The sequence below is a fragment of the Sparus aurata genome, chromosome 23, assembly GCF_900880675.1.
Source record: "Sparus aurata chromosome 23, fSpaAur1.1, whole genome shotgun sequence".
Taxonomy (NCBI): domain Eukaryota; kingdom Metazoa; phylum Chordata; class Actinopteri; order Spariformes; family Sparidae; genus Sparus; species Sparus aurata.
In genome coordinates this window covers 3,582,945-3,608,780 of record NC_044209.1, presented here as the reverse complement: position 1 = coordinate 3,608,780, position 25,836 = coordinate 3,582,945, and the positions used below count along the sequence as shown (strand labels likewise).

Genomic DNA, 25,836 nt, shown 5'->3' with positions numbered 1-25,836 from the left:
CTGTTGTTCAATGCGCGTATCAGCTTATACTGACGCTTATACGTCAACTTAAAATGTCAGATTATTTACAGAAGTTTTTAATTAGTGTCACTCAAGAAATTAAACATACTCAAACATTGTGACTGCTATGACCAGTTACATTCAATCTATAAGAATTGATTATCCTGTTTTGAAGAAATCAATAGGTCCGAAGTCCTGCTGTCCAATCTACAAATCCCCCTAACAACACTGTTGGGCTTTTCCCTGAAGAGGGCAGTAGCTACAGGAGTGAGCAGAGGTTACATCCTCAAAACCTTGTGACATCAAAATGCTGTAACCCTCCAATGACACCTAGTCCAAACTTAAACCCTGGAGTTGAACACGGGCTACCACAAGGTGTGCTACAAGAAAATATTCATAAGGCGATCTATATTGGATTTTTTTGTTAGTCTTGTATATTGTTGTTGCAATAATGTATTACATTTCAGCTTATCAAGCTGTGTCTTATTATATAATGTCAAGACATAATTAAAACTGTTTTATTCTTAAAGTGAGAATTTTGCCTATGTTGTAACCATGATGACATTGCCAGGGTTATTTTACCTTTGGGACATCATCAGTTTTCACTGGCTGAGTTCTATTAATAACCAGCAACGATAAAAATGGTGTGTCAGTTCATCAAACTAGCCCTTTTAGTAGAAGTAAACTACAGCAGAAGAGGCACCAGCGTAATGACAAAAGTAAAGTAATAATCTCCAGACAGATATCAAACATATAGAGTAAAGTTCTTACAAATGAGAAGAACATCAATACAGTGAATACACAGCATGGAAATATGAAGAACATGTCACCACATTATGTGGTCTGCAAGTATCCTCTTTATTTATTTCTTGGACAAATATCACAATGCTCTGATTGTTTTCCAGTTACTCAAAAGCACATCAGTAGTCCCATATTTACGCACATGGCTTTACTGGCAGTTATATTCCACAGAGGAGTGGTTGATTCAAGGATGTGTTGGCCGGTTCAGCTTCTATAACACCTCAAGGACTGCTGTGGTGTCTCAGTGCTGTAGAATAAGAGGACAAACATGTTAGATTTGATTTCAGCAGATAGCAGTAGATTATGTACCTGGATGTTTGTGTTGCAGCTGATGATGGGCACAGACATTCAACACTTAACCTGTAGATAGTGCTCTCATCAGAATGTTGTCAGCATGAAAACAACCTCTGTCAAAATTCAATCATGGGTCTGTTGAATGGCATTATTCAACGTGAATGTGAAAAAATGTGAAACATTTTTGTATACCATCATACAAAAATCATTTTGATCTATAATGATGAATACGATTGAATTTTGTTCATGTAAGTGACAGAACCATTACTATGATAAGAACCTCATGACAAAAAGTATACTATTTGTGCATACAATGTCAGTGTGTGTGAAAGCTTTATTCTTGACCTAGGAAACAGTAGCTGCCAATATTACCAGCACTACCTCAGCATACATAAAAAGTATGTAAGCATGTAAGGTTGCAGTACAACCAGCACTGCTCCATATAGACCTCACCTTGCACTCTGCACTGTGCAATAAGCCTGTACAAACTCATTCCCACACCAATATTTATTATCTATATTTAAAAATCTGTATATAAAAATTTGTTGCTAATTTTTTTGCACTATTCATGTAAATATGTATATACGTCGATTCTATTTTTCTTTCCTTTTTAATAATTTTGTCTATTTTGCTATTGCTTTGTCTTGTACAATTCTGCTGTTGTGACAAACAAATTTCCCCGTCTGCGGGACATTAAAGGATTTCTGATTCTGATTCTGATTCTGATGGATTGACATTTTATGCTTTCCTTCAGCAATGGCTATTGTAATATAAATAAAAACTGTACAACTCAGATGACAAATGTATTATTTATTTTTGAAGCTCCTCCAACCTCCATTTTTCACCCCACTGACTATTCTCTTTTGTATTTGTTTTCCAGTCCAGAAGGGCGTTCATGACCCCAGATCATTATTGGACCACAACACTGCAATTGGGCTCTAAATATTTTGGAAACCCATTGTATTTTGAGCCATTTGCAGTCTACTCAGTTCTTGGATTGAATACATTATTAACTGTGATTTGTCAGTCAGTAGCAGACTTGTGACTCAAATCATTGGTCCAAGTATAAAGTAAGCCCCAAGTAAATTTTCTTTGGCAAGTTGAGTCACAGGTTGTGTCCAGTCTAGTTGAGTTTAGTACTTAATTAGTCAAGTCAAGTCCCAAGATACTGCAGTAACCATATATATGTATAAAGAGAAAAGACAAAGTATTAGTCAAGGGTTAGGGTTAGAATAATGTCAAATAATGATATTATTGGCTATCAAAGCTCAAAAAGTGTGACAATGAATTTAATTTGTAGCATAATTCTATATATTCATTTAAATGAATTAATCAAAAAAAAAAAAAGATAACTTTTTTAAAGCTTATTTACTTCTTGATTTCTTTATGTTCCAAAAACAAAAGTCCCCCCCCCATCACTTGTTAACAATGACAGCAGGTGTAAAAAAATAAACAGACTGACGATGGATCTTTCTTTTGGTCTGGCAATACTCTTTGTGTCTTTGGCCAAACGCCTCCAAAATGTGAAACAACAATCTGTAGATGATACAACACTCTTGAAATCCTTCAGATAATACGTTATGGTGTTAGGGTTGTTTGGTTGTCTGTGTGTGTGTGTGTGTGTGTGTGTGTGTGTGTGTGTGTGTTCAGATTCATTCAAGACCAGAATGATATTGTGTGAGACTCGTAAAGTGCTGCCACGTGTGCACATGTACATGTATACAGATCATTACATTATTCTTTATTTTAAAACTGTAATCCTTATTTTTACTGAATATGTTGACATGATGTCCTCTCAGCCATCGGATTGCTCCCAATGAAGCTTCTGTGGCAGGTGATTCCAAACTTTTCCACTTCATTGGATCTGTGGCATTTTACAAGACAGTCTTAACTCGAGGTCCATGGGCTTTTATCCTGAGGTTTCAACCATATCTTATGGTCTTCATCAGCATGTGATTTTATGATAGTTGTCACAGAGTCTAGTCAAGATATCTTGTCATATATTCGATTTTCTATTTCAAATGGCCAATTTCCATCAAAAAGTATCACATTTCACCTTCAGCAGTAGTGAATAAACTCCAACTAAACTACCATAAAGGTTAAATCATTGATATTATTGTACTAAAATAAAATTGAGTAATACTATTTACAGTCAAGTTATACAATCAAAGCTTCATTTTTGTATTAAAGTTTGACACGTGTACCTTAAAATCCCAGATCACCATGGCTCCATCCAGACCCACACTGCTGTACTTCTCCACTTTGGCTTTCTCTCCAGACACAACACACAGCTGTCTGCAGGACACAACACAACACACACAGCTAATCAAGTGCAGAACTGGGTTTTAAGAGTAACAACTACTAAAGGAAAACTATATGATAACGTAGAGCACAATGTAATGTGGCTGTAGATGCACAAACAGATGTTCACATGTTGCTACAGAGACTGGATGGCCTGGATATATTTAAGTTCCACTGTTATGCTTTGTGAACTCATATATCTGAGTCTCTTATTTTGAAAGGCAAAAGATTGGAAATGTTCTGTCTGTAATGCGCTGTATCTGTCATTTAAGCAGAATAATAAAGACTGGCTCCACACATGTTCCCACAGTGGAGTTTCTTTAAAGTATATGCGCCCTTCATAACCCCCGGCTACACTAGTATATAGGCAGAAATATGCTGATAGATGTCCTCTTAAGAGAGGAGCTGTAACATTGAAATATGTGACAGTGGTTTAAAAAGCAACAGCACAAGAAACAAGAAATTCTATACTTACCCGGTATAAGTACATCTGGCTTGCACAAATGTACAAAGCTAAGAGTCCCTGACATTTTGTATGATTACTGAGTCAGATTCTGTCGACACCACAGGCGACATGAAAGCAGTCAGGGTGCACATATCTCCAGCAAGGCCCTACATTCCTAAAACGCTATGATGCAATTCTGCTTTTAAACCAGATGGATCGAGAGACATGAACTGAACCATACAGACCACATGGTGGTGTTACTGGATCCACATTCACACTGAATGTTTACACTTTTTCTTCAGTCCGTGGCTTTTTCACCATGACAGTGGTACAAGGGGGAATATGGAGTGGCCTGCAACAAAGGTCTCTGACCGGAACTGAACCTGGAGCTTTGTGCTTTATGGTCAGTCTCTAGTATTCTTTTTAAAATGGGATCAGTGGGCCTTACGTGATGCTGTTTTGGTGAAGGGTCTTCAGATCGATGCTCTCTTCCTCAGAGGCCCTCTTGTCCAGATTTTGGAAGAGTTGCATGGCTGAAAGCCCACCCTTTGAGCTCTGCTTGGGTATATCAAGCTTCTTCACAAACTCCAGCGCACCTGGACCCTTATAGGTGAACTGGTATGGGCAACAGTCATGACCCTGACAGAAGAGAGATAAGGGATACAGTATAAGTAAAAATAATTCTCAATGATGTGTAAACATCAGCACTTCCTTCAGAATCTGAGATCTTGGTCCAAGAAGATTTCCAGATGTATTTCCATTTTCTGGTCATTTTTGGATCACTTGCTGTAATCAGAGCTAAATGAGTGCATGTTTAAATTAACTTATTGTATTGCAATCTGATGTAAAAACACAAATTCCAATAGTCAGAATAATATTGAAAATCAGATCTGATAATTGGCCAGGCCTATATTCGATCAGTATATGAATACATGTAAAAATACCTATAAATTATTTTTACTGTACGTTTAGACTTTTATGCAAGTGCTATTTTTATTTGTGACCTTACCAAAGTAATATTCTAAGTAGATATACTTACTTTTAATCAAGTCTGACTTTATGGTACTTGATACAACACTTGTTGTTGAACATACAATATTATTGTAAACACACAAAGAGACCGGGTTGTAATTACCGCAGCAACAATCTCAGTGGGGCTGACATAGAGCACACTCAGCAGTGGCAGACGGTCGACAGTCAGCTGGGTTACCCTGGGTAGACAGAGGTTAGAGAGGTGGTGGTGATATAATGTCAACAGACATCCACATCAAGAACATGAGCTCATATGGAACAAAAGTTTAAGCTAGTGAAAAATGAAGAGGGAAGAAACTGAGGTAAAGACTGAAAACACTTTTGTTAACATTAAGTAAAAAAAATTTTAGCGGAATATTGATCCAAATCATAATGATGGAATAAATAGCTCCGCAGCATTACTCACTCCTTCCCCTGCGTCGCATCAGCCACAGTGATGCTGCTATTGTGGGCCACCCAGGCTAGCTGGTCTCCACTGGGGGAGAAGGAGACGCTGTGCACCCAGCCTCCACAGTCTTTGTGCTCCAGCAGCACCTCACCGAAAGGCATTTTGGCCCCCCAGGCAGTGGGTCCAGGCTTGTCCTCAATGTCCTTGATGTAGGCTGAAAACACCCTGAGAAGCACAGTGTGGAGATCTATTGTAGGTCAATGACTCTGGGACCCAACATTGAATTGAATTGAGTCAGAAGTCAGAGTTTTTTAACATGTTTAACCCCTAAAAAATGTTAAAATAATAATGCCTCAAGTTCCAATAGGGCCTTCGCAGCAACTTCAGTGCAGGGGCCCTAAATATGAACATATTCTGTCTGTTGAATGAACTAATTGATTTAAATGGGGAGAGTCAGAATCAGTTCAAGTGGAAAATAGCAGATCTTTGGTAGTGATTTGGAAAAAGTCTGCAGACATGCAGATTTACAGAAAGTGGCCATAAAGGACACAAAATGCCTGTGAGGGAGCCATCGCACATTTAACAATTAGACAGTTTGACAGCCCTCATGGACTGATAGGGAACGTGCCTCCAAATCTGTGAGATTTGGACATTGTGTTTGTGCCAAAGACTCCAGTTACCTCCCCTTCCTGTACACCACAGTTTTATTAGTTATCTCACCTGCATTGGAGGTCTGCAGATCCAGCCGCCAGGAGGATGTTGTTTGGATGCCAGTCCAAACTGAGGACTGTGGATCGAACAGACTTCTTGATGTGCTTACTCAGCCACCTGAAACAGAGGGAGAGTGGTAAAATGGCATTTGAATATGCTCAGCAAGTGGACTCAGGTTAGAAGTAGGAGGTGCACTGTGTCCAGACTTGGCTGTTTGACCTTTTTCACTAGTCTTTAGACCTACAGGCTAGACCGCTAATGAGGTAAATGGTCTTGGCCTTCCAAACCAGACATCAGTTTAAGTCTTATGCATAAAACTGGAATAGTTCGATTGATCAGGCATTGCTCACCAGTCATTCTCCTCCTCAAAGTAGCAGACAGAGATGAGGCGAGCTCCACTGCCCAGGGCGAACTTGTTCTCCAGGGGAGACCACTTCACGCAGGTGGCTGCACGGTTGATGCGTACCAGGACCAGGGTGGGCTTCCACACGCCGTCCTTCAGAGTCCACACGTAGGCATTGCGGTCGGAGGCACATGTCACAATGCGGTTAGACTCTGGAGCCCAGTCAATTCCTGTGGGCATGATTATTTATCATTAATGATAATGATATAATTATTATTTTCAAGTGTCAAACACTGGATGAATTGTGTCTGCCCCTTTATCCAGATCCACACTAACATTTTCTTTGGATGTATGTTCTCCAACATGTCACATCTCGCCTCTGTCTCTGTTTAGATCACTGTTGGCTGATAGAGGTAAATGTACCTGTGATTCGTCCACTGTGCTCACTCAGCTCATGGATCTTGACCCAGTCTTTGCCTTTCTTCTCATAGATGTTCACCACATTGTTGTTAGGACTCACGGCAATCTCTGTATACAAATGTGTGCACAGAAGTTAGTTCATGTAACCACTTTATGATAGTATTATAACAACACAGATATAAATATGAGGTCATTAAGTCATCAAATTAAGACAGTTTCTTCATTTATGAATGTGCCCAGTACATGTCACGGATACCCGTCTGTCAGTGTCTATATAAAAATACAAGTGAACAGTATCCCTGGGGTCACTCATCCTGGAAATGGAGTTGAGCTGAGGCAAATTATGTAAAAAAAAGTTTAAGCAAATGACCGTTTACTGCAGTGATCAACACTAACTGCAAGTACAATAACAACAGCAGACATCCTGCAGCTGAAGGACAATCATTTCATTAGGGCAGTGCTTTTTGAGTCCATTTCCTGTATTGATAATCAGATTCCCTGTGGTTCTCCTGGAGACATTAATGCAATTATGGGAGGGAGAAAATGTATCTGCATTGCAAGTGTGGTCCCACCCTGTTTTGAATCCATACTGTATGTTATGGAGAAAGAATACAGGAATGTGTGTGTGTTGGTATCTTTGTTGTTTCACCTACGAGTCCTATCTTTGTTCCAGGTGTGGCACGAGAGCGGCTCCAGGCCAAAACTGTAAAGTGACATGTCTGAACAGAGGCAGGAGTGGCTGCTGGAATGTGGCTGCTGTCACAACTGGTTTGCAGATGTGCTGCTGCAGGTCCTAAGAACAGATCAGGGAGGAGGACAGTGAAACACTCTGTAGGGAAACACGTTTTTAAAGACAAAGTGAAGCTAGTTTGCTGTAGGTGGGTTCAGATGTTATCTAGAAAAGAATTGTAAAGTTGCTCTTAGAGTTGCATATTTTAATTTAATCGGACACCAAATTGGTGTTGAATACTTGGAAATTTTACCTAAAGGCACTTTAAAGGTAGACTTACAGTAGGTGTGTATGGGTTTACTATGTACAACGACTCTGCCTTTTACCCATTGGTGGCTAAGACATGATTTTAAGATAAGAGTACACCCTCATCAGGAGTGGCCCACACTGTGCAAACATACTTAAACTGTTACGTCTGTATGTTTATCTGGCCTCTAACGCTAACCTGACCCTGACTGGGAGAAACAAACTTTGGATTCTGGAATACACAGATTTCAGATTGTTTTCTATGATTATCATAAGGCAAAGACAAATGTAGTTCGTAACAGATTGATATGTTTCAAGCTCAAGAAAATATAACTTCAGACATTTACATTTAAACCTATTAAAAGCATTACTTTGGTGCCACATTTGTTGTCACCCTGCCTTTTCAAACAGACAACAGCAGATATAATAACGGATGAGAGGTAACATCCATTAGATAGCACAGATGAACATGTCTGGAATGCAATGATACTTTTCTTATTAGTCTTCAGGACCAGATGGACAGCATACATCATCATTACCAGCTAATTCGATTTGATTAAAAACAATGAGAGGTCTTTGCTTACCTTTGTGATTTGGGTGAATTTGTGGTGGTGGTGAGAGGTGCAGGGCTGTATCCGTGGACTCTGGGCAGTCGACACGAATGGAGCTGTGCAGTCTTACTGGGTGAAGGAAGTGAAGGGAGTGAAAGAAAGTGGGTGTGTCTGTTAATAGCTGTAGAGTAAGCACCTCCTCTGGAACAAGGTTGTTGCAATAAACCTCAATCTTTAGTTGGCAATCACCATAGGCCCGGCAGCCACCAAAATGTACACACATATGTATACAATCATAACCCCTTTTATAGATATACAGACTGTAAGTGTGCCTTTAAAGCTGTGTATCTCAGTGACTTATTTGACTTTCAGTGATGTATCTACTGGATTTTGGCTATAGTTTACAGATTGGATTAGAATTGCAACAAACAATTATCAATTTATCCATCCATCCAATTATTGCCGTCCGCTTATCTTGGGTTAATTATTCTTCAGTTAATTGATACATTGTTCTTTTTCCATAAAAAGTCATAGAAAAATGAGAAGTGACCAATATAATCTTCCAGAAGGCTCTGGAAGATTATACTGGTGGTGAGAGAGATTTATACTCACTCCTCACAGACAGAGTGAGTATAGGATACAGGTTTAAATTTTAAGATATAATATGAGTGTATGGTTATGTACATATGTGTATGTGTATCTTATTTCATTGTGTTGTTATTGTCTCCATGTAATGCTGCTGCTACACCGTAATAACCCAGCTTGGGATCAATAAAGTATATCTATCTATCTATACATACATACATAATTATGTATATGTATCTGTATATGTATATGTATATACATAATTATTTTTGTATTTTTTTAATATATATATCTGTATACTTTTTTTATTAAACATGGGGAGTGTAATATTATTATTACTCATTTACTTGTAGAAACTGACTGCTGAACTCAGCAGTCAGTTTGTCTGATTTTGAAGGTGTATGCTATTCTGCTAACAGAAGACATGCTGTATGGCCAGTGTGGAACCTAATTAGCCCACATTAATATTGTAAACAGCACGCAAAAAATAACTATTATCTATATCAACATTGGAGTAATCTAAATCAGCCTGTTAAAGTATCGAGTTGGATGTGAGGAGTGAGTATAAAATCTCCGATACATATCATTAATATATCAAATATAAGAACTATGGTCCTATATTTCTTTCCCTTGTGTTTCACTATTAATATAGTCTGTGTATTAAGTTAGTTTGAGAGAGACAGTTCTGCTCAGTTGATCTATAAAAAGAAGCAAATTGATATGAATTTGATTTACGTAATACTTTATGTAAAATGGAGGTTGACCCATGAAAAGACATTACAGAGAGTTTAATAGGCTGTGATGTCATAATGAACAACAACTGAAGACTGTGTACAGACTGATCAGTGTGTCTGATAACATTTAAATCAATTGGACTCAGGTGTAAAAGGATGTGGGTGTTTACGGACCGAAGGATGCTGAGAAGTTTCTGAAAATGTTGAACATGTTGCTATGAAATGTAGCAAATATGATGTGGAATGAATTATGTAGTAGGATATATGAACTAGGGCAGAGATGGAGTTTGGAAGGGGTTTTAGGGAGCCCTACAAGGATACAGGTTTAAATTGTAAGATATAATATGTGTGTATGGTTATGTACATATGTGCATGTGTATGTGTATACATAATTATGTATATGTGTCTGTATATGTATATGTATAATTATTTTTGCATTTTTTAAATATATCTATCTGCATACTTTTTTTATTAAACATGGGGCGTGTAATATTATTATTACTCATTTACTTGTAGAATGTAACCTAAAGCACATGAAGCCCATGAGGCTACAAACTGCGGTACAGTAGGTGGCGGCATGCACCTTTACACGTTGGTTTGCGATCCACAGAAGAAGAAGAAGAAGAAGAAGAAGAAGAAGAAGAAGAAGAAGGCGAAGAAGGCGAAGAAAGCAGCTGCTGCTGCTGCTGTCCCACTTGATCGCTGCTCTTTGGCCCCGCCCCCTGATGACGCCTGCCGTCGTCCGCTATCCAGCCGAGGCGCAGCTCATCTGAATTCCGTTGGACTCAGCCGAAGAAAAACAAGCAGGATACACGTCATTTCATAGTTGGTGAGCGTTTTTGCGTAGTTTGCAATGTGAATACTCTTATCTGTCACATTATCATGGACACAATTCTTCATTTGTAATTTGTTTGTGTCAGTAAAGCTATGATTCTCGAATTGTTTTGAGACCAGACTGTCGATGGCTAACAGTTAGCTCGCTAAGCTAACATAATTTAGCTCATGTGGTTGATATCCAAGATGGATGGAAGTTACTCATAAAAATATCCTCAGGATAAATAACAGTAACTTTTCATTACGTTCATTACGGAACGTTTTGACGGACGTTCGTCGAGCGTCGGCTAGTTAGTTACGTAACGTTACCCCGATAGATGATAGTAATGGTTGCTAACAAACAACTTCTAGCTAACTGTTAAAGAAATTGCATTTATATATTTATCGTTAACTTACTCAAGTAGCTACTGTACTACAGTTCTCTTTGATAAACTGAAAAATCAAAATCTCGTTGTTTTCACGACTGAATAAACAAACTGACCTTAAAGGACAACACAGTTTATACTGTTTACTTTGTTTATATGTGGCGGACCCGGACACCTTTCTAGCTTATTTTCCTCTGAGAACAGCTTGTTTATTCACTTATAGAAAAATAAATATTTCTGACTTTGTATTGTTACCTCATTAATATTGTTAATATTAATCTTTAGAGTTTAAATTTCCACTCAAAGGACATGGTGTCCCTTTTTTTAACAGGACAGCAGACCTGTAGTGGGAAAATACTGCTTAGGTGATATTCTTTAAGAGACTGGTATTGTTCACACCACCTGTGAGGCCCTGAATGCTATTTGGGACAAACAACCTTGGACATGGGTCAAGGAGTTATTTTTGAAGGAGTTTGTTAAGTTTGTTTTCTTCTTCTTACATTACCACCCCTTTGTCTTACACTTGGCTTGGAGCCACAGAAGTTAATCATGTCGAGAGTTGTGATGTATGATCTTCAGGTGTTTGTGTAAGTTTATGTTGTGTGCATGTATAAAAGTAAACCCAAAGAAGGCATTTCAAGTTGATGGTTGAGGCGTCCACTTGCGAGTGTTTGAATAAAGAAAAGTCTACTCCTCTCCTGTGGTCAGTCCTGTGTTTTTCAGAAATGACCATGACAGTTCCTAAACATCAAAACTAAAAGTAGCTTTGAGTTGTTGTTGTTTTTTGTTGTCTTTTCAAATTTCCTTTTTTCTTATGATTTGTTTTCTACCGTCATTACTAATGCATTAAGTTATGCATAGTTAAGGTGCATTTCAGTGTCACAGCTTCCAGATGTCTCTGCTCTTGTGCTATTGTTTATCTTTTCCTTTTATTTGTCAATCTTGGATATGGCTTTTCTTTGCTATTCTGCTGAGAAGACTGGCATCCCATAGTTGCCTCTTCACATGTGACCAGGTTAGACCAGCCACACTGCAAGGGTCATGCTTCTCGTGTGTGTCAAGCGAGGCTGGGTGCTTAGTTCTGCCTGTTTCTGCTGCAACACCTGCACAGTTCTGGGCAAATATAGACTTGAAAACGACCTGTAAACAGTCATGCGGACATCATAGCAGCGTTTCACTACAGTTTTTATATCTGTAACTGTAGAATATGTCACAGACATTAAGAGAATACGCACAACGGGTGAAAAGCATTTTTTTTCTCCTGTGTACTCTATTTTTCCTTCCATCCCTCCCTCTCTTACCCCCTCCTGCTTTCTCGCTCTTTCAATGGGTTTAATGAAAATCAAGTCATCATATTTATTGATAATTATCAAAGGCAAACTTCATGTAAACAAATTGGGACAAGGGTCAAGGTTGAGGCGAATGTGTTGATGAACCATGCTGCAGCAGCAATGCTGCCTGTTTGAACACAAACACGCGAGTGAGCAGCAGCAGCTCATCAACACATTCACCACACAGCACACTGGCATCCAGCTTGGCCAGCCAGTTGCTAGTTTCAGCTGTGCTGACATGACTGTACAGGGGTTTCTAAAGATCAGTTGGCCGTTTAACACAAAACTTGGATTAGCTAACACAATTTGCCACTGGACCACAGGAGTGAAGGCTGCTGAAAATGGTCCTCTGTTCAACCATGTAGATATTCCATCATAATTGGCCATTTGCAGATAAAATAGTAATTTACCACGGTAATTAATGTATTATTCAATACAATCTAGATTGTATTTCTGATCAATTTAATGTTACTTCAATGAAAAAAACTTTCCAAAATAGCACATTTTAAAGTGAAGTTACATAAAATAGTTTGGCTGATTCCTTTGTCATCATCCATTTATTTAATCATTAGCATTGTTTTATCACTCAGGAGTAGTTGATGATATCAGTTCTTAATGGATCTGGTTTAAGGTGTGAATCAAAGATTTCAGAGAATTCAGAGAAGCTTTATAATCCTGTTGTGTGACGATTAGCCATTAATTGGACATGACATTCTCTTCTGATATTAAGGATAACGGAAAGTGAGAAGTGCTTTGCCCTCTTCACAGGAGACATGCTATTTGTAACTCTCATTTGGTAAACTCCCATTTCAATAAGTCAAATTTGCCTAACAATTAGAGGTGTGAATTACTTGGCTTCACAATTCAATTTGATTATGATTCAGCTGTCAGCGATTCTAATGCACAGCGATTCTCCATGCACCTCAGTGTATGGCATCCTCAATGATCTCTATGACTTTCTCATCATTTAAATTCCCCTTTTATCCAGAAAGTCCTTCCAATTATCTGACTACAGCAGTCTTCAAAATGAAAAGCTTTTCAATATCTGTACCTCAGTACATGAACATTATAATAACAAAACATTTATCCATCAGCAGCGCCTTCACATTTGATGTTATCTACAATAATATTGTTTTCACATAGCAGCTTTAAGATAAGGTATTTGTTGACTGCAGATGTTTGCTTCAATTGAAAATGGCTAATGTGATTAGTAATTGTTGTGAGGCAGCGTGGGTCTCGTCCAGTTCATGATTCCCAGCAAGTTCATAAGGTCTGACATGTGCCCACTTGTAGATGATCTCTGCCTCCCTCCCACATACCTCCTACATAAGTAACGTTAGCCTAATGTCCGCCCATAATTCAAAGCATGGAAGCAACAAGCAAGACTCTTAATAATGCTCTGTCTCTGCATTGATGCAGAATCTACCATGTCTTCTAAGTGTAAAATGTCCACACCTCTATTATCCATACAGAATAGCAGAAGACATCTTTTTGATTCATCAGTGTATTTCCCTCTCCTCTCCTTCCAGGTCACAAGACAAAGATGGCATCAGGCAGTATGAGCAGTGAAGAGGAGCGGAGCCTTCGAGAGTGTGAGCAGTATGTCCAGAAGCACAACATCCAGCAGCTGCTAAAGGACTGCATCATCCAGCTGTGCATGGCTCGGCCAGACAGGCCCATGGCCTTCCTCAGGGACTACTTTGAAAGACTGGAAAAGGTGTGTGCTGACACATGTGACTGTAACAAGTTTCTCTGTGAAGTCAGTGTTAAGAGAAACTGTCTTAGATTTCAATGTCTTATTTGATTTAATGTTAGTGTTAATGTTTACACAATATCAAACGTTTTTCATGCAAGTTTCAGTTCACCCAGAAATGAAAGTCGGTCAATAACTACTCACTTTCATGCTGATGGGAAGTCAGGTGAAGTCTTGTTGTCCATAAAACATTTCTGGAGCTTCACAGCAGACTGTTGAACTGCTGTTTCGCTGTGAATATCCAGAAGTGTCTTAGGAACTTCACCACTTTCCAACAGCATAGGTGTGAAGAGATAACGACTACATTTTAATTTCATTGAATTCAGATTTTGAGAAGTCATGCAGCCTTTGAGCAGCTCAGATGTGGTTTTGTGTGCCTGTTGCCCAGCAGGAGGAGGCTCAGCAGATGGCTTCCCAGCAGAAGTCTCGCTCGCGGTCAGATTCGCGTGAGGAAGAAGTTTCTCCACCCATGAACCCTGTGGTGAGGGGTCGGAGCCGGAGAGGAGCCATCAGTGCTGAGGTCTACACTGAGGAAGATGCTGCCTCCTATGTCAGAAAGGTTGGTAGTGATCATTTCTTTACATTTTGCACGCCTTACTACTGTTCTTCAAGCTGCACAAATCCAGATTTTTATACCTAAAACTACTAGAATGTGTAATGACGTTTGTAGTGATGAACCCACATATTTTAGCCTAAATCATCTTATTTTCTGAAAACTGCTCTCATCAGCTTTGTTTACAGCAGCAGGGGGCAGCTGTTTTTAGTGACAGATGCAGTTAGAAACTAGCTGGTGAACAAAGGGGAGCATTTAGCAGCTAAAAGATGATTTCTCAGGAGTAAGAGCAAACCACACTAACTCTCACTCATCCTCTTTGTGGTGTCTGGCACAGGGATCTCCACTTCACTCTGTCTGCTGCTGTACTGGGGTCGGTCTCTAGAGTTAGTCCTTTGTCTTTCAGTTCTTTCTCAATTGTTCTGCAGGTTTCTTTGGGTAGCCCACAGTATCTTTTCCCCTGGGGTGTGCAGCGAAGCTGTTCTGGGAAGAGAATTAGAAAAACACAAAACATGTCCAAACCATCTCCATCGGTGCATCTGGATGGTATCATGCATAGTCACGGATTCTGCCCTGCTCCCAAGATCCCCATTTGAGATGGTGTTTGGCCTAAAGATCTTGAGGAAACGCCTGAGGCACTTGTTCTGGAACACCTCCAGTTTTCTTTCTATGGCGACTGTGGTCTTCCAACAGTCTGAGCCATACAGGAGCACACCGAAAAGATATTGCTTTTAAGGATCCTGGTCAAAGTGTGGATGCTGAGGCTGGTAGATCTCCAGATGGGTTTGAGCGTATCAAAATCCTGTCCCATCAACCTGTGGTTTCTTGGTGATAATGTAAACTTTTTTGTTCCGCGGCTGTCTCAGCTTCCTGCATGAGTCGTTCTACGTATGGCCATTTGTCTCTCCATGCTGTCTTCTTTACTTCTTTGTCGTTTTCTCTGTACTGGGCTGCAATCCTCTCCTTCAGTCTAGGTGGCTTGAAGAGACCAGGTGTTTCCTCTCCTCTATGGTCCTCCATGTGTCCCCTCTTGCTTTGGTGACTGTGAGAAGGGTCTGATTATGGCAGACCAAACCAGAGAGTCGAAAGATGTGACTCAAATGTGATGGATTCAAAAACATATCTTAAAAAAATGATGACTTGTGTTGCTCTGTGTCTACTGTATGTGTTGGTAAGTGACTGTGTCCGAACACATTAAGTATAACTTTATAAGATGATGATATGTCCGTTGTTCTGCTGCCCCCAAGGGACCAACAATTTAACCAGTGTAGCTTTAGATAAACACATTAACATTAATACACACATTGAGGAAAAACTGGAAAACTTAAATGCCAGTGCAACAGTGAAATAGAGTCTGATCAGACCTGGTATCAAGATCAGATCAGAAGTGGACACTTCATTACCTCCAATAGAGAGAGTCCCCACACACTCCCTTAAAAAATTGCTTTCTTGTGAGTTGTTGAGTTAGGCTAAACTTGATATTTGTGTAAAAAAAAAAACAAAAAAAAACATTGTGTCAATTTGTTCCATTGATGTATGTGTTCATTTGCATATAGAGTAGGACGTGAAATCCAATCAGAAGATGCACATTAATGTCCACAGTGAACTGACCGATGTAAACCTGTCCACTTGTGATCGGATCACTAAGTTGGGTTGTTAAAGAGTCACTATGTAGGTATGCTGAAGAAATTCAAACTCAGAATTTTGAATGTTTACAATATTAATGAGGTAATAGAATAAACTCAATATTTATTTTTCCGTAAGTGAAAGCTGTTCTCAGACGATAATAAGGTCCCAGAACACTGTTTGAAGCTAGATAGGTGGCAGGGTCCAACACACATAAGCACAGTAAACAGTGTAAATTGTGTTGTCCTTTAAGGTTAGTTTGTTTATTCAGTCATGAAAACAAAGAGTTATTTAGTTTGTTTAGGCAGAAAAAAGGTCAGTCCATGAAATTCTTCCCCCAAAAGTACAAAGTGCACCTTTTAATACAAGGCCTGAATTCCCTCAGTATGTTCACCACAGCGCTACAGTATCTGCCTGTCTCATGCGTCACTGTTGTATAATAGCAGAAGAGGGTCACCAGAGGACACAAGCCAACCGTTTGGTTTATTAATTCTTGCATATGGCTGTGTTAAAATTCACTGAAATGCACTAGAAGAATCTAAATAAGCTTTTTTTCACCAAAGGTCATCCCAAAAGACTACAAGAGCATGGCTGCCCTGTCCAAAGCCATGGCCAAGAATGTACTGTTTGCCCACTTGGACGACAATGAGAGAAGGTAATGGCACCAATCATTTTAGTGTTTAGCAATCTTTTTCAAAGCATTTTGTGCTTATCTGCTCATTTTCTCCCCCTTCAGTGACATTTTTGATGCAATGTTTTCTGTCAACTACATTGCTGGAGAAACAGTCATCCAACAAGGTGAGTTTTAACACCATCTTACATAAAAAAAACTTGTTGTATTTTTCTTCTGTTAATTAATTCATGGGTCACCTGTCCCTCCTGCTCCTGTTCCAGGTGATGAGGGAGACAACTTCTATGTCATCGACCAAGGAGAGATGGATGTAAGAGCTGTCTTATTCTCTTTTTACAGTTTCCAGTATTTGAAAAGTTGTATTTCTCTTTACTTCTTTAGCTAGGTGGGCTTCAGTGATGGAAACATTAAGGATAACTATTGAAACAAAAAACACAGAAATGACTTCCTACTAAAAACTAGGATTTGCTCTGTGGAATTGTATTTCAGCTTTTTTTGCTGCCCCCAAGTGGCCAAAAATATAAGTGAAGCTTTAATTTCCACAACAAAGAACATGTGCATCGTCTGCCTGCTATTGCTTTCTCGATATCCTGTGTAATGGAAATGGTCAGCAATGTCAGGTTTGAGGGTGTGAGAAATTAGTTTTTTGAAGTCAGATGATTGAATAGAACAACTTTCATTTTTTACCTTTTTTAAATCATTTGTTACTGAATTCACATGTGTTATGTTCTTTGTCATGTAACATAGGAGACATATGACTGAGGTAAATGGGGAAACAAATGTTTTCACTAAACTGGCAAGAAAACACTTACTGATACAGGACAGACTGATATCGGACTCAGCCCACGACCCAGTCCAGCAGCATTTCATCATATTGTAGCTATAACAGATTTGCTGTAAAACATTTGTCCCTGGCACTGTCTCCTAGGTTTATGTGAACAATCAATTTGTGACCAGCATTGGTGAGGGAGGCAGTTTTGGGGAGCTGGCTCTGATCTATGGGACCCCTCGTGCAGCTACAGTCCGGGCCAAGGCCAACGTCAAACTGTGGGGCATCGACAGAGAAAGCTACAGGAGAATACTGATGGTAAGTTGTGCAAACCTGACCAAACAATTAAGGGAAATAAGGGAAACATTATGATCAGGTTCTCATATGACTATTATTGTTTTAAGGGAAGCACTCTGAGAAAGCGCAAGATGTATGAGGAGTTCCTCAGCAAGGTGTCCATTTTAGGTAAGCACTTAAGTTCACTGTTTGTCATTTTTACTGAAAAGCTGCCATGAACAGTATACTATATATCCAGATGAGTGTAAGTGTTGACCAAGTGTTGACCGAGTGTTGCTCCTGAACAGAGTCTCTGGACAAGTGGGAGCGCCTGACAGTGGCTGATGCCTTGGAGACGGTACAGTTTGAGGACAGCCAGAAAATAGTGGTGCAGGGAGAGCCTGGTGACGAGTTCTTCATCATCCTGGAGGTACATACCACCAGCAACAAACACTAGTCTACTCAAACTGGTTTCTATGGGACATTAGTTTTGGTCAACAGGGTACCACTGTGGAACAAGAGACCACTGTCAGTTAAGCCCAGTGCTCTTGAAGTAGGTCTACATATCAGCATCAGTGTAACATGCTGTACACTTTTGAAGGCTCCATGCAGAAAGCTTTTTCAGTTGAACAGTTGTTTGTGGTTCAATAAATCTACTTGTGGGGATGCTCCTTGTCCCTAGTGTCCTTGCTGTAGCAAATGAAATACCTTTTGGCTTTATTTATTAAAAAAAGAGTTACAGTCAGCTTTGATCTTACATATGACTTAAGCAGGAAACAACTTCTACGTAGTTATTGATAAAAACATACATGGGGCGACCGTGGCTCAGGTGGTAGAGCGGGTCGGCCTATGTTCGGAGGGTCGGCGGTTCGATCCCCACCCGGCCAACTGCTATCATGTTCATTGTGTCCTTGGGCAAGACACTTCACCCACCATGCCTCGTGTGAATGTGTATGACTGCTGTATGTTTGAGGTGGTGGTCGGAGGGCCCGTAGGCGCTGAATGGCAGCCACGCTTCCGTCAGGCTGCCCCAGGGCAGCTGTGGCTACTATCGTAGTTTACCACCACCAGTATGACTGAGTGTGAATGAATGGAACCTGGAACCCTGTCAGGCGCTTTGGGTGACTTGAAAAGCGCCATACAAATCCAATCCATTATTAATCCATTATACTGTGACGGGAATATTATCTCATCTCTAATCAAAGTCTAGACTTGATTTAGACTAATCAGTTTTATTTGTTGCTAAAACAAAACTACAGTGCAGGACCTAACATTTAAATGAACATCCATTACATTGAATTTACACCATGCTGGTTAAGTCACTGTCTGCCTGTTGCTGTAGTATCCATTATTTCACCCATTTAATGCTTATTAAATGGGTGAAATTTTCACCTTATTTTTCACCTCTGCCTCTTCGTCAATGTCATTTGCAACTTTTTATCAGACATGTTCTCAATTAGCAAGTGGGGTGTGAGGAAACACTTCTGTATCATAGTAATCTTTTTGACCAGTTAAAATGCAACATGAGGTGACACCGGAGTCAGCCATCATCACTGCTCGTTCTTTGATGTCGGTTTGGTCTGTCTGTGCTCTATAGAGCTTTAAGCATGTGTTTCTCTAATTACCGTCTACGGCAAAAGGGGAAAAGAAAAGTTCTGCACTGCAAGTTTAATCAGTTTAAGTAAGAGTCATATTTAGTGTCAAATAGTGCGCAACGTAATCTATAACAACTAAAGGTTGCTTCTTTTCTTCAGAGTCAGTCATTCTTCCATTAACATAACAACAGTTCAAATTCATATTTTCTGGAGAGGTATAATCCATCTGCATCTTGATCTGGATTTTCTGAGAACCGCTGTTGATTTCTGGAATATGTAGTTCAAGATTGGTCTGTTGTATTGTCAGGGGACAGCAGTGGTGCTCCAAAGGCGGTCAGTGGACGAAGAGTTTGTGGAGGTCGGCAGACTCGGAACGTCAGATTACTTTGGTAAGTCAGAAAAACACAATGCTCTGGCGGACATCTACAGTACAGACACATTTTCATTGGGACCAGGTAGTTGCTGACATTGTCTTGCTGAAATGACTGTTGGCAGGACTCCATCAAACTGGTTGTCTTTCCTATGTCCCTCAGGTGAGATCGCCCTGCTGATGAACCGGCCCCGTGCTGCCACTGTTGTTGCATGCGGACCCCTCAAGTGTGTCAAACTGGACCGGCTTCGGTTTGAACGACTCCTGGGCCCCTGCTCTGACATCCTGAAGAGAAACATTGAGCAGTACAACAGCTTTGTTTCCCTCTCTGTCTGAGCTTTTCAGCAGCTAGCAGACTCTACTGCAGGGTTCACCAGCGCTTTATTTTCCTACTTCTGCCCTCTCTCACATATATTAACACACCGACCTGACCCCCACAAGATCAGTTTCATACATCTGTTACTCCTCTTTTTTTATTCTCTTATTTATTTTATTTTTCATTATGTACTCAGATGATATGATTTGGGTTGTGTGAAGGAGAGACTTTTATGAGTGTTTCTTCATCACCAAATAGCAGTTTAGCTGCTGAAATGAAAAAGTATATGCATAACCCACTGTGCATTCACACTGTTATCAATGTGAGTTCAGAAGTCACAAGTGACAAGTGTATATATACTGATCACCAAATGTCATCAAAATGACCGTATTTATGTAAAATACACATGACATTATATGATGGGGACAAATTATGAGGCACAATTTCATTCAGTGTGTCAATTAAATAGTTGAGTCAAATTAAGATAGGATATGAATAATGTGAAGAGAAGCAAAAAGCAATCTGAATTGCAAGCTCATTTGTTCCATGATACATTTGGCAGTATTAGGTCACATGTTGACAGTGTGAATGCTCAGTTCGTTTGTCTGGATGTTATTGACAGAAGATTCCATGCTGACTGAGGAAGCTTTAAGTTTGTGACGCGGTACACCAAAAGATTTGTCTCTGTTTGTTGCTGCTCTTTTCTATTTGTTGAGATGTTTTTAGCCATGCTAGCAACAGGTTTCCAGGGATGACAGTGTTGCTCAGATAGTCCACCACTTTGGTCCGGACTGAAATATTTACCACAAATTTGCCATACAATTTGGTCATCCACCTTCTCCTGGGGATGGAGATTCAAGGCTCATTTATTTGTCGTTCTTCAATACAGGGTTGCATAACAAAAAAACATGATTTAGGAAAGAAGCTGCTCTGTAGTCTGGCAGCAGGGTGAACCGACTGTGGCTGGGTCGGTTGTTCTAGTATCCTTTGGGCTCTGTGCACACATCTTGCTGAACCAGTATCACTGATGTTCTGTAGATGGGCACCAGAGATGTTCTGAGTGGTTTAATTCAGCTGCTGCAGGGCCTTCCTGTCCCAGACTGTGCACGAACCATGTCAGAAATGTATTTTTGAATTGAATCTTGGTGATACTCTCCTCAACTCTTCTTCTGGTGCCACAGTTTGTCTTAAACTTTGACCAAATTAATGAGCAAATACCTGTTTGACTTATGACATTCCCAATGGCCTCAGCTGTACTTGGTGGTAATTAACAAATGTTAGTATGCTAACATGCTAAACTAAGATGGTAGCCATCTGCTGATCATAAACATATTATTATAGTCATTGTGACTATATCAGGATGCTGGTTTTAGCATTTAGTTCAAAGCACTGCTTTACCCAAGTACAACCTCAGCTAGCGTGTCTGAGGTCTCTGAAGTCTAGTTTGATTTTTTTTTTCCCTTTTTTTCTTGTTTTTTTAAACCTATACTTAAAGGATTGCTTTGACACTGATCTACATGGTTTTCCTGCATCTTGTCACACAGTTTGACAACAGTACCAGCTGGTTATTACCACTTAATTGATGGAAGTGCAAATAATGATAAGTACATATTCAGTAACATTTTCTCTTAGTGTTCACTGTGGTCTTTAAATATATATGTCTAGGTGAAATGCCCCTCATAATTAGTTGTTTTTGTTATAAGGATACTCAAAATGTCCAGGTAGTCCTTTAACTCTGCTGACATGTGCTCTTCTGTCCTATTCACAGTACTGCTACAGATCTATAGATTAAGAGGAAATTACTATATTTTTGCACATTTTGTGATATACAACTCTATATAATCAAAGAGCAAATGTTTATATGTTGTTAAGCCAAGTTTTAGTGTATGCCTGATCTTGTCATGTAAAGGGAGCACAGGTCAGCACTAACAAAACAAAAAACAAAGAAATCTCTTGTTACCTGTTGGAAGAGCCAAATATGATGCTGGGATTTTACATATATTTTAAAGTCTTAAAAAGGAACAAATTTGTCTTTTTCTCTGGATGGTTTGTATTAGTCTTGGATGCAAATAATGTGATGGTTTTTTTCTTTTATTTAATTAGCCAATGAAAGGGACATCAGAGGTGCTGCAAACACATTGTTGATATAACTTTCAGACACATTTTTAAGAAAATCAGAAGACAAAGAGGACACTCATTGGTTTTGCGACCATAAACGTTTTTTTTAAATCCTGTTGAGATGATCACACTGCTTAAAGGCCCTGACACACCGGGGTCAAATGAACAACAAGAGAATGTGAAATGCCCACTTGCGAATATGTCACATCAAAACTATTCGCGACGACAGTGACACAGATTCGCGATAGCAGGCTCCAATATGTTATTTTGTGACCCAGATATATTATCACATTAAAATGAAACTTACTGTAGACCAAGCAGGACTGGCAGCAAACATCAACAGCTTGCAGAACTCTGTGAAGGTTCCCAGGGGTCTCTGGGGCCACAATGCAGCACTGACTGGCTCACTGACAGTTTGGTCCGATCAATTGAGATGTATTGATTTCGCTAAAATGCCAAGCTAACAAACTAACAAAGCAGTAAAGCTAAAGCAGTAGTAGTTTTTGTCAAAGTAATCAAGTGGATTTGAAGAGCTTAAATGGATATAACAACTTCAGTGCCCGTCGATAAATCCCTCTTAGACTGTAAAGCAGTCCCAAGTCGACTTTATCACATTGTCTTTATGATTTTGTGTTCTTTGTTATATGATAGTGACATGTCCGTTTTGCCCCATATATTCAGGTTGAAAACTTCAAAAAACTGATCATCTTCCGAAATAAGTACAAAAATAACATTTAATGTCAAATCAAACAACGGGCTTCTCAAAAACATCTAGAATAGCACTTAAAGCTGTATGGTTGGGAGACAGATTTATAAAGAATTGTCAGGATATCTTGGCAGCAGAGTGTCCTCTTGTTTGATCCCTTGGTGTCTGGTAAACACCAAGAAGCCAGTGTCTTCAGTTTATTCAGTAGGCTTTTTGTTAAACATTCGTTACTCCAAGCCCATGATAGCTGAGGTAACCCTGCTTATCACTATGTTTTTTGTTTTGTTTCGTTTTTTTATTCACAGATTGAAGTACCACGGAGTACTGTATACAAATTGTTGTCTTAGGCTGAATGATGAGGAAACCCCTCTTAATGTGTAAAATTGGTGGAGTTCCTCGTCAGTGAATCATCAGTTTGTAATCAAGATACTATGTCCATTATGTCAGATAAATGTATTTTTATTTTTCAGATAAAATTGTACTAATACCAAAATAGATTTTTTTTCAGATACTTCAGTGTCAGAAACGGCAAAACGTTTTGTACAATATCCTTATTGATAAGAGTCGGAGTGGTCAAATGTTCGACGTTGTCTAAACAGAAACAGCCACACATATATATAGTCTTCAACTTTTATTCCATCAGAAACCTTCAGATCAGTAAAGAAGAGGATGAGGACTCGATGCGAGCTTTGAGCATTGAATCTCAAATGAAGATGCACATTTTAGTTGGTATCAAAAAGGTGTTGAGGTTTGATAGCCAGTCCCATCTATCAGTAAGCTCATGTTCAGGTGGGAAGGTTACAGTCCCTGCCTTGTACTCTTTGCCGATGCTTGTCAGTTTGTCCGTTCTGCCGCTTTGTGTCACCTCCTCTCTTACATCTACTCACACAGTATTTTCCTGCATTCATTCTGTGCAGTCATTGTAGAAGACCTGCCAGTTAGTTTTGGCCTCATCATTTATCATCATTTATTTTCTAAACATGTAAATCATTGCCGTTTGATTTGTTTGATGTTTTTATTCTGAACACGCATAATCACAAATTGTCATGGAACTGTTACGTTTTTCAAAGATGTCTTAATTCACTAGTGTTGCACCCTTTTGTCATATACAGTATGGTGACTTTTTGACTTGGTACTGTATTTTTCTTGTTTGTCAACTGTATCTTACGACTTTTACAGTATTTCTGACTTATTAGATGGTCGAAAGCTAAATCAGCAAGCGCTAGTGTGAATATTTAGAGCTGAACTCAGAAACCTGTGTCGTTGTTGATTTTCTGCCTTAGTTCTACAGCTCACTGTGCTCCATTCAGTCAGTGCGGAAGCCTGCTGTGAGTCTCCAGAGGACCATTCTTTTTGTGCCTTTCCTCAGATTGTGAGTGATTGTGTTTTAATGTTGGTGTGTTTTGGATTTCTCTGTAGGACCTCCTTACAGCAGTTCAAGCAATAAAGAGATCAGTGTTTTCATTGTGTGTCTTCCAAAGTTACTTTTGATAACTTCATTTTTGGAATGCACAAAATACATCAGACTGATAAATTATTGACCAGTTATTGAGAAATGCCTATTAACGGCTATTTATCACAACCTGTGAGCCAATGAGCTAAAGTGCTTACATTGACATAACAAGCCCAGCATTGTCATGCCTTGAAAATTAGTTAAGATCTGCTAAAAAAAAAAACGACAGAAGAAGGAGAAGTGGAACTCAAGTAAAGCCATGCCATGTAGACTACAGAGACAAACATGTTCACCGATGTGGACGTCTGTGACAGCACAATCGTAATTTGTAACACATGGCTCAGGGAGGAGGGAGTGTAGTGAAGCCTTTAAGGCCCCCACACACCGCCCAGACGTCCAACTGCCTTATCCGACCACTCTCCGACCGCTCCGTTGCCTCTTGTCTGACCTGTTCGGCAGAAAAGTTGCATTGAACACACCGCTTCGACGTGCTGCCTACTCCACAGTAGCGTGTACGTTCTGCGCTTGCGCGAGATGCAATAAGCGGGTGGCGCTTGTGTTGTGAGTTGTAAACGAGAACCTTATGCACGCAACTCTCTTTACTTTCGATCAAAACGAAACTTAACTATTTCCGATAAAAACAGCTGCATACTAAACATGCAGTGAGGCATTACCAGACGAACAAGAATTAATTCATCCTGAACGGACAGAACAACTAGTCTGTGCCAGTCCTGCAAAACATGAAAACGGGGAATGACGGAACGGAGTGCATAGAAAAACAAAGCGCACACAGTATTCCGTCCCTCCCACACACCGCGCTGATTCGCTAGCACAACGCCAATCAGAACGGCTATTCAGCTGGCACACAACCAATCAGAGAATCCAATGGCTCAGACGTCCGACGGCCCTCCTCCTCAGACTTCGCATGCTCAGTCGGATCCGACAACGTCCGCGCGGCTCCGAAAGCTTCCAACGCAGCTGAACACACCAAACATATTTGCTCCAGACCTCGTCCGAGCCTCTCCAAACGCTTCAGACGTCCAACGGTTGGGCCGGTGTGTTCCTGCCTTAAGTCTACATATTTTAACACCATAAGACATAAAAGAGCTATGGAATATTTAATTATCCATTTTTGCTCAGTACATCTAAGCCTTTTATTACCTTCAGGTGTGAATATACTACAGGTTAAGAACTTTAAACTGAATTATCTGTTATTCTGTCGGTATTGGCAGAAAGAAATCCACCTTGTGCATTCTGGGCTTTTAATGAACTTTTTAAACTAAATTTAATTAACTTGTATATAATAATATACTTCAGTACACTTATGTGTAAAGATAGTGGTGGAAATGACTGCCCTACAGTGCAGTTTAGTGACACTTTAGGTTTAAAAAAATGTTTTAAGAGCTAAGAAAGAACTTTCTGTTCTGACTTGGGTGATAGATTTATGAAAAGCACATGCAGCCCAGTTTTTCCTGTGAATTTAATTGAAGATATCTAGAATGTTCATACTGGATGTCAAAACTCTAGTTGTGAATACCTGAACTTACAAGAGCAGTACA

General features: G+C 39.7%; 2 protein-coding genes across 5 annotated transcripts; one reads left to right on the top strand and one right to left on the bottom strand.

Annotated features, from left to right (window-relative positions):
• Window positions 1-826: 826 nt before the first annotated feature.
• On the bottom strand, window positions 827-8,408 carry LOC115576083 (actin-related protein 2/3 complex subunit 1A-A). 3 transcript variants are annotated; one of them, XR_003982765.1, is made up of 11 exons: window positions 8,296-8,408; window positions 7,389-7,528; window positions 6,739-6,843; window positions 6,323-6,545; window positions 5,982-6,089; window positions 5,280-5,486; window positions 4,977-5,052; window positions 4,290-4,480; window positions 3,300-3,390; window positions 2,867-2,959; window positions 827-1,048 (listed from the first exon to the last, which is right to left on the bottom strand). XR_003982765.1 is itself a non-coding variant. In XM_030408587.1 (10 exons), the coding sequence occupies exons 2-10, from the start codon at window positions 7,450-7,452 to the stop codon at window positions 1,043-1,045; spliced, it is 1,071 nt and encodes a 356-aa protein (XP_030264447.1). In that variant the 5' UTR covers window positions 7,453-7,528; window positions 8,296-8,408; the 3' UTR covers window positions 827-1,042. The 3 variants fall into 3 exon arrangements, 1 of the variants encoding a protein (XP_030264447.1); XR_003982766.1 differs by having other exon boundaries at window positions 7,389-7,564; window positions 8,296-8,392; XM_030408587.1 differs by lacking the exon at window positions 2,867-2,959.
• A 1,824-nt stretch (window positions 8,409-10,232) lies between these two features.
• Window positions 10,233-24,288, top strand: prkar1aa (protein kinase, cAMP-dependent, regulatory, type I, alpha (tissue specific extinguisher 1) a). 2 transcript variants are annotated; one of them, XM_030408586.1, is made up of 11 exons: window positions 10,233-10,410; window positions 13,641-13,828; window positions 14,256-14,423; window positions 16,607-16,698; window positions 16,780-16,841; window positions 16,938-16,984; window positions 17,603-17,761; window positions 17,848-17,908; window positions 18,028-18,149; window positions 19,622-19,703; window positions 19,848-24,288. In XM_030408586.1, the coding sequence occupies exons 2-11, from the start codon at window positions 13,655-13,657 to the stop codon at window positions 20,018-20,020; spliced, it is 1,140 nt and encodes a 379-aa protein (XP_030264446.1). In that variant the 5' UTR covers window positions 10,233-10,410; window positions 13,641-13,654; the 3' UTR covers window positions 20,021-24,288. The 2 variants fall into 2 exon arrangements, with proteins under 2 accessions (XP_030264446.1, XP_030264445.1); XM_030408585.1 differs by having other exon boundaries at window positions 14,253-14,423.
• The last annotated feature ends 1,548 nt before the right edge of the window (window positions 24,289-25,836 follow it).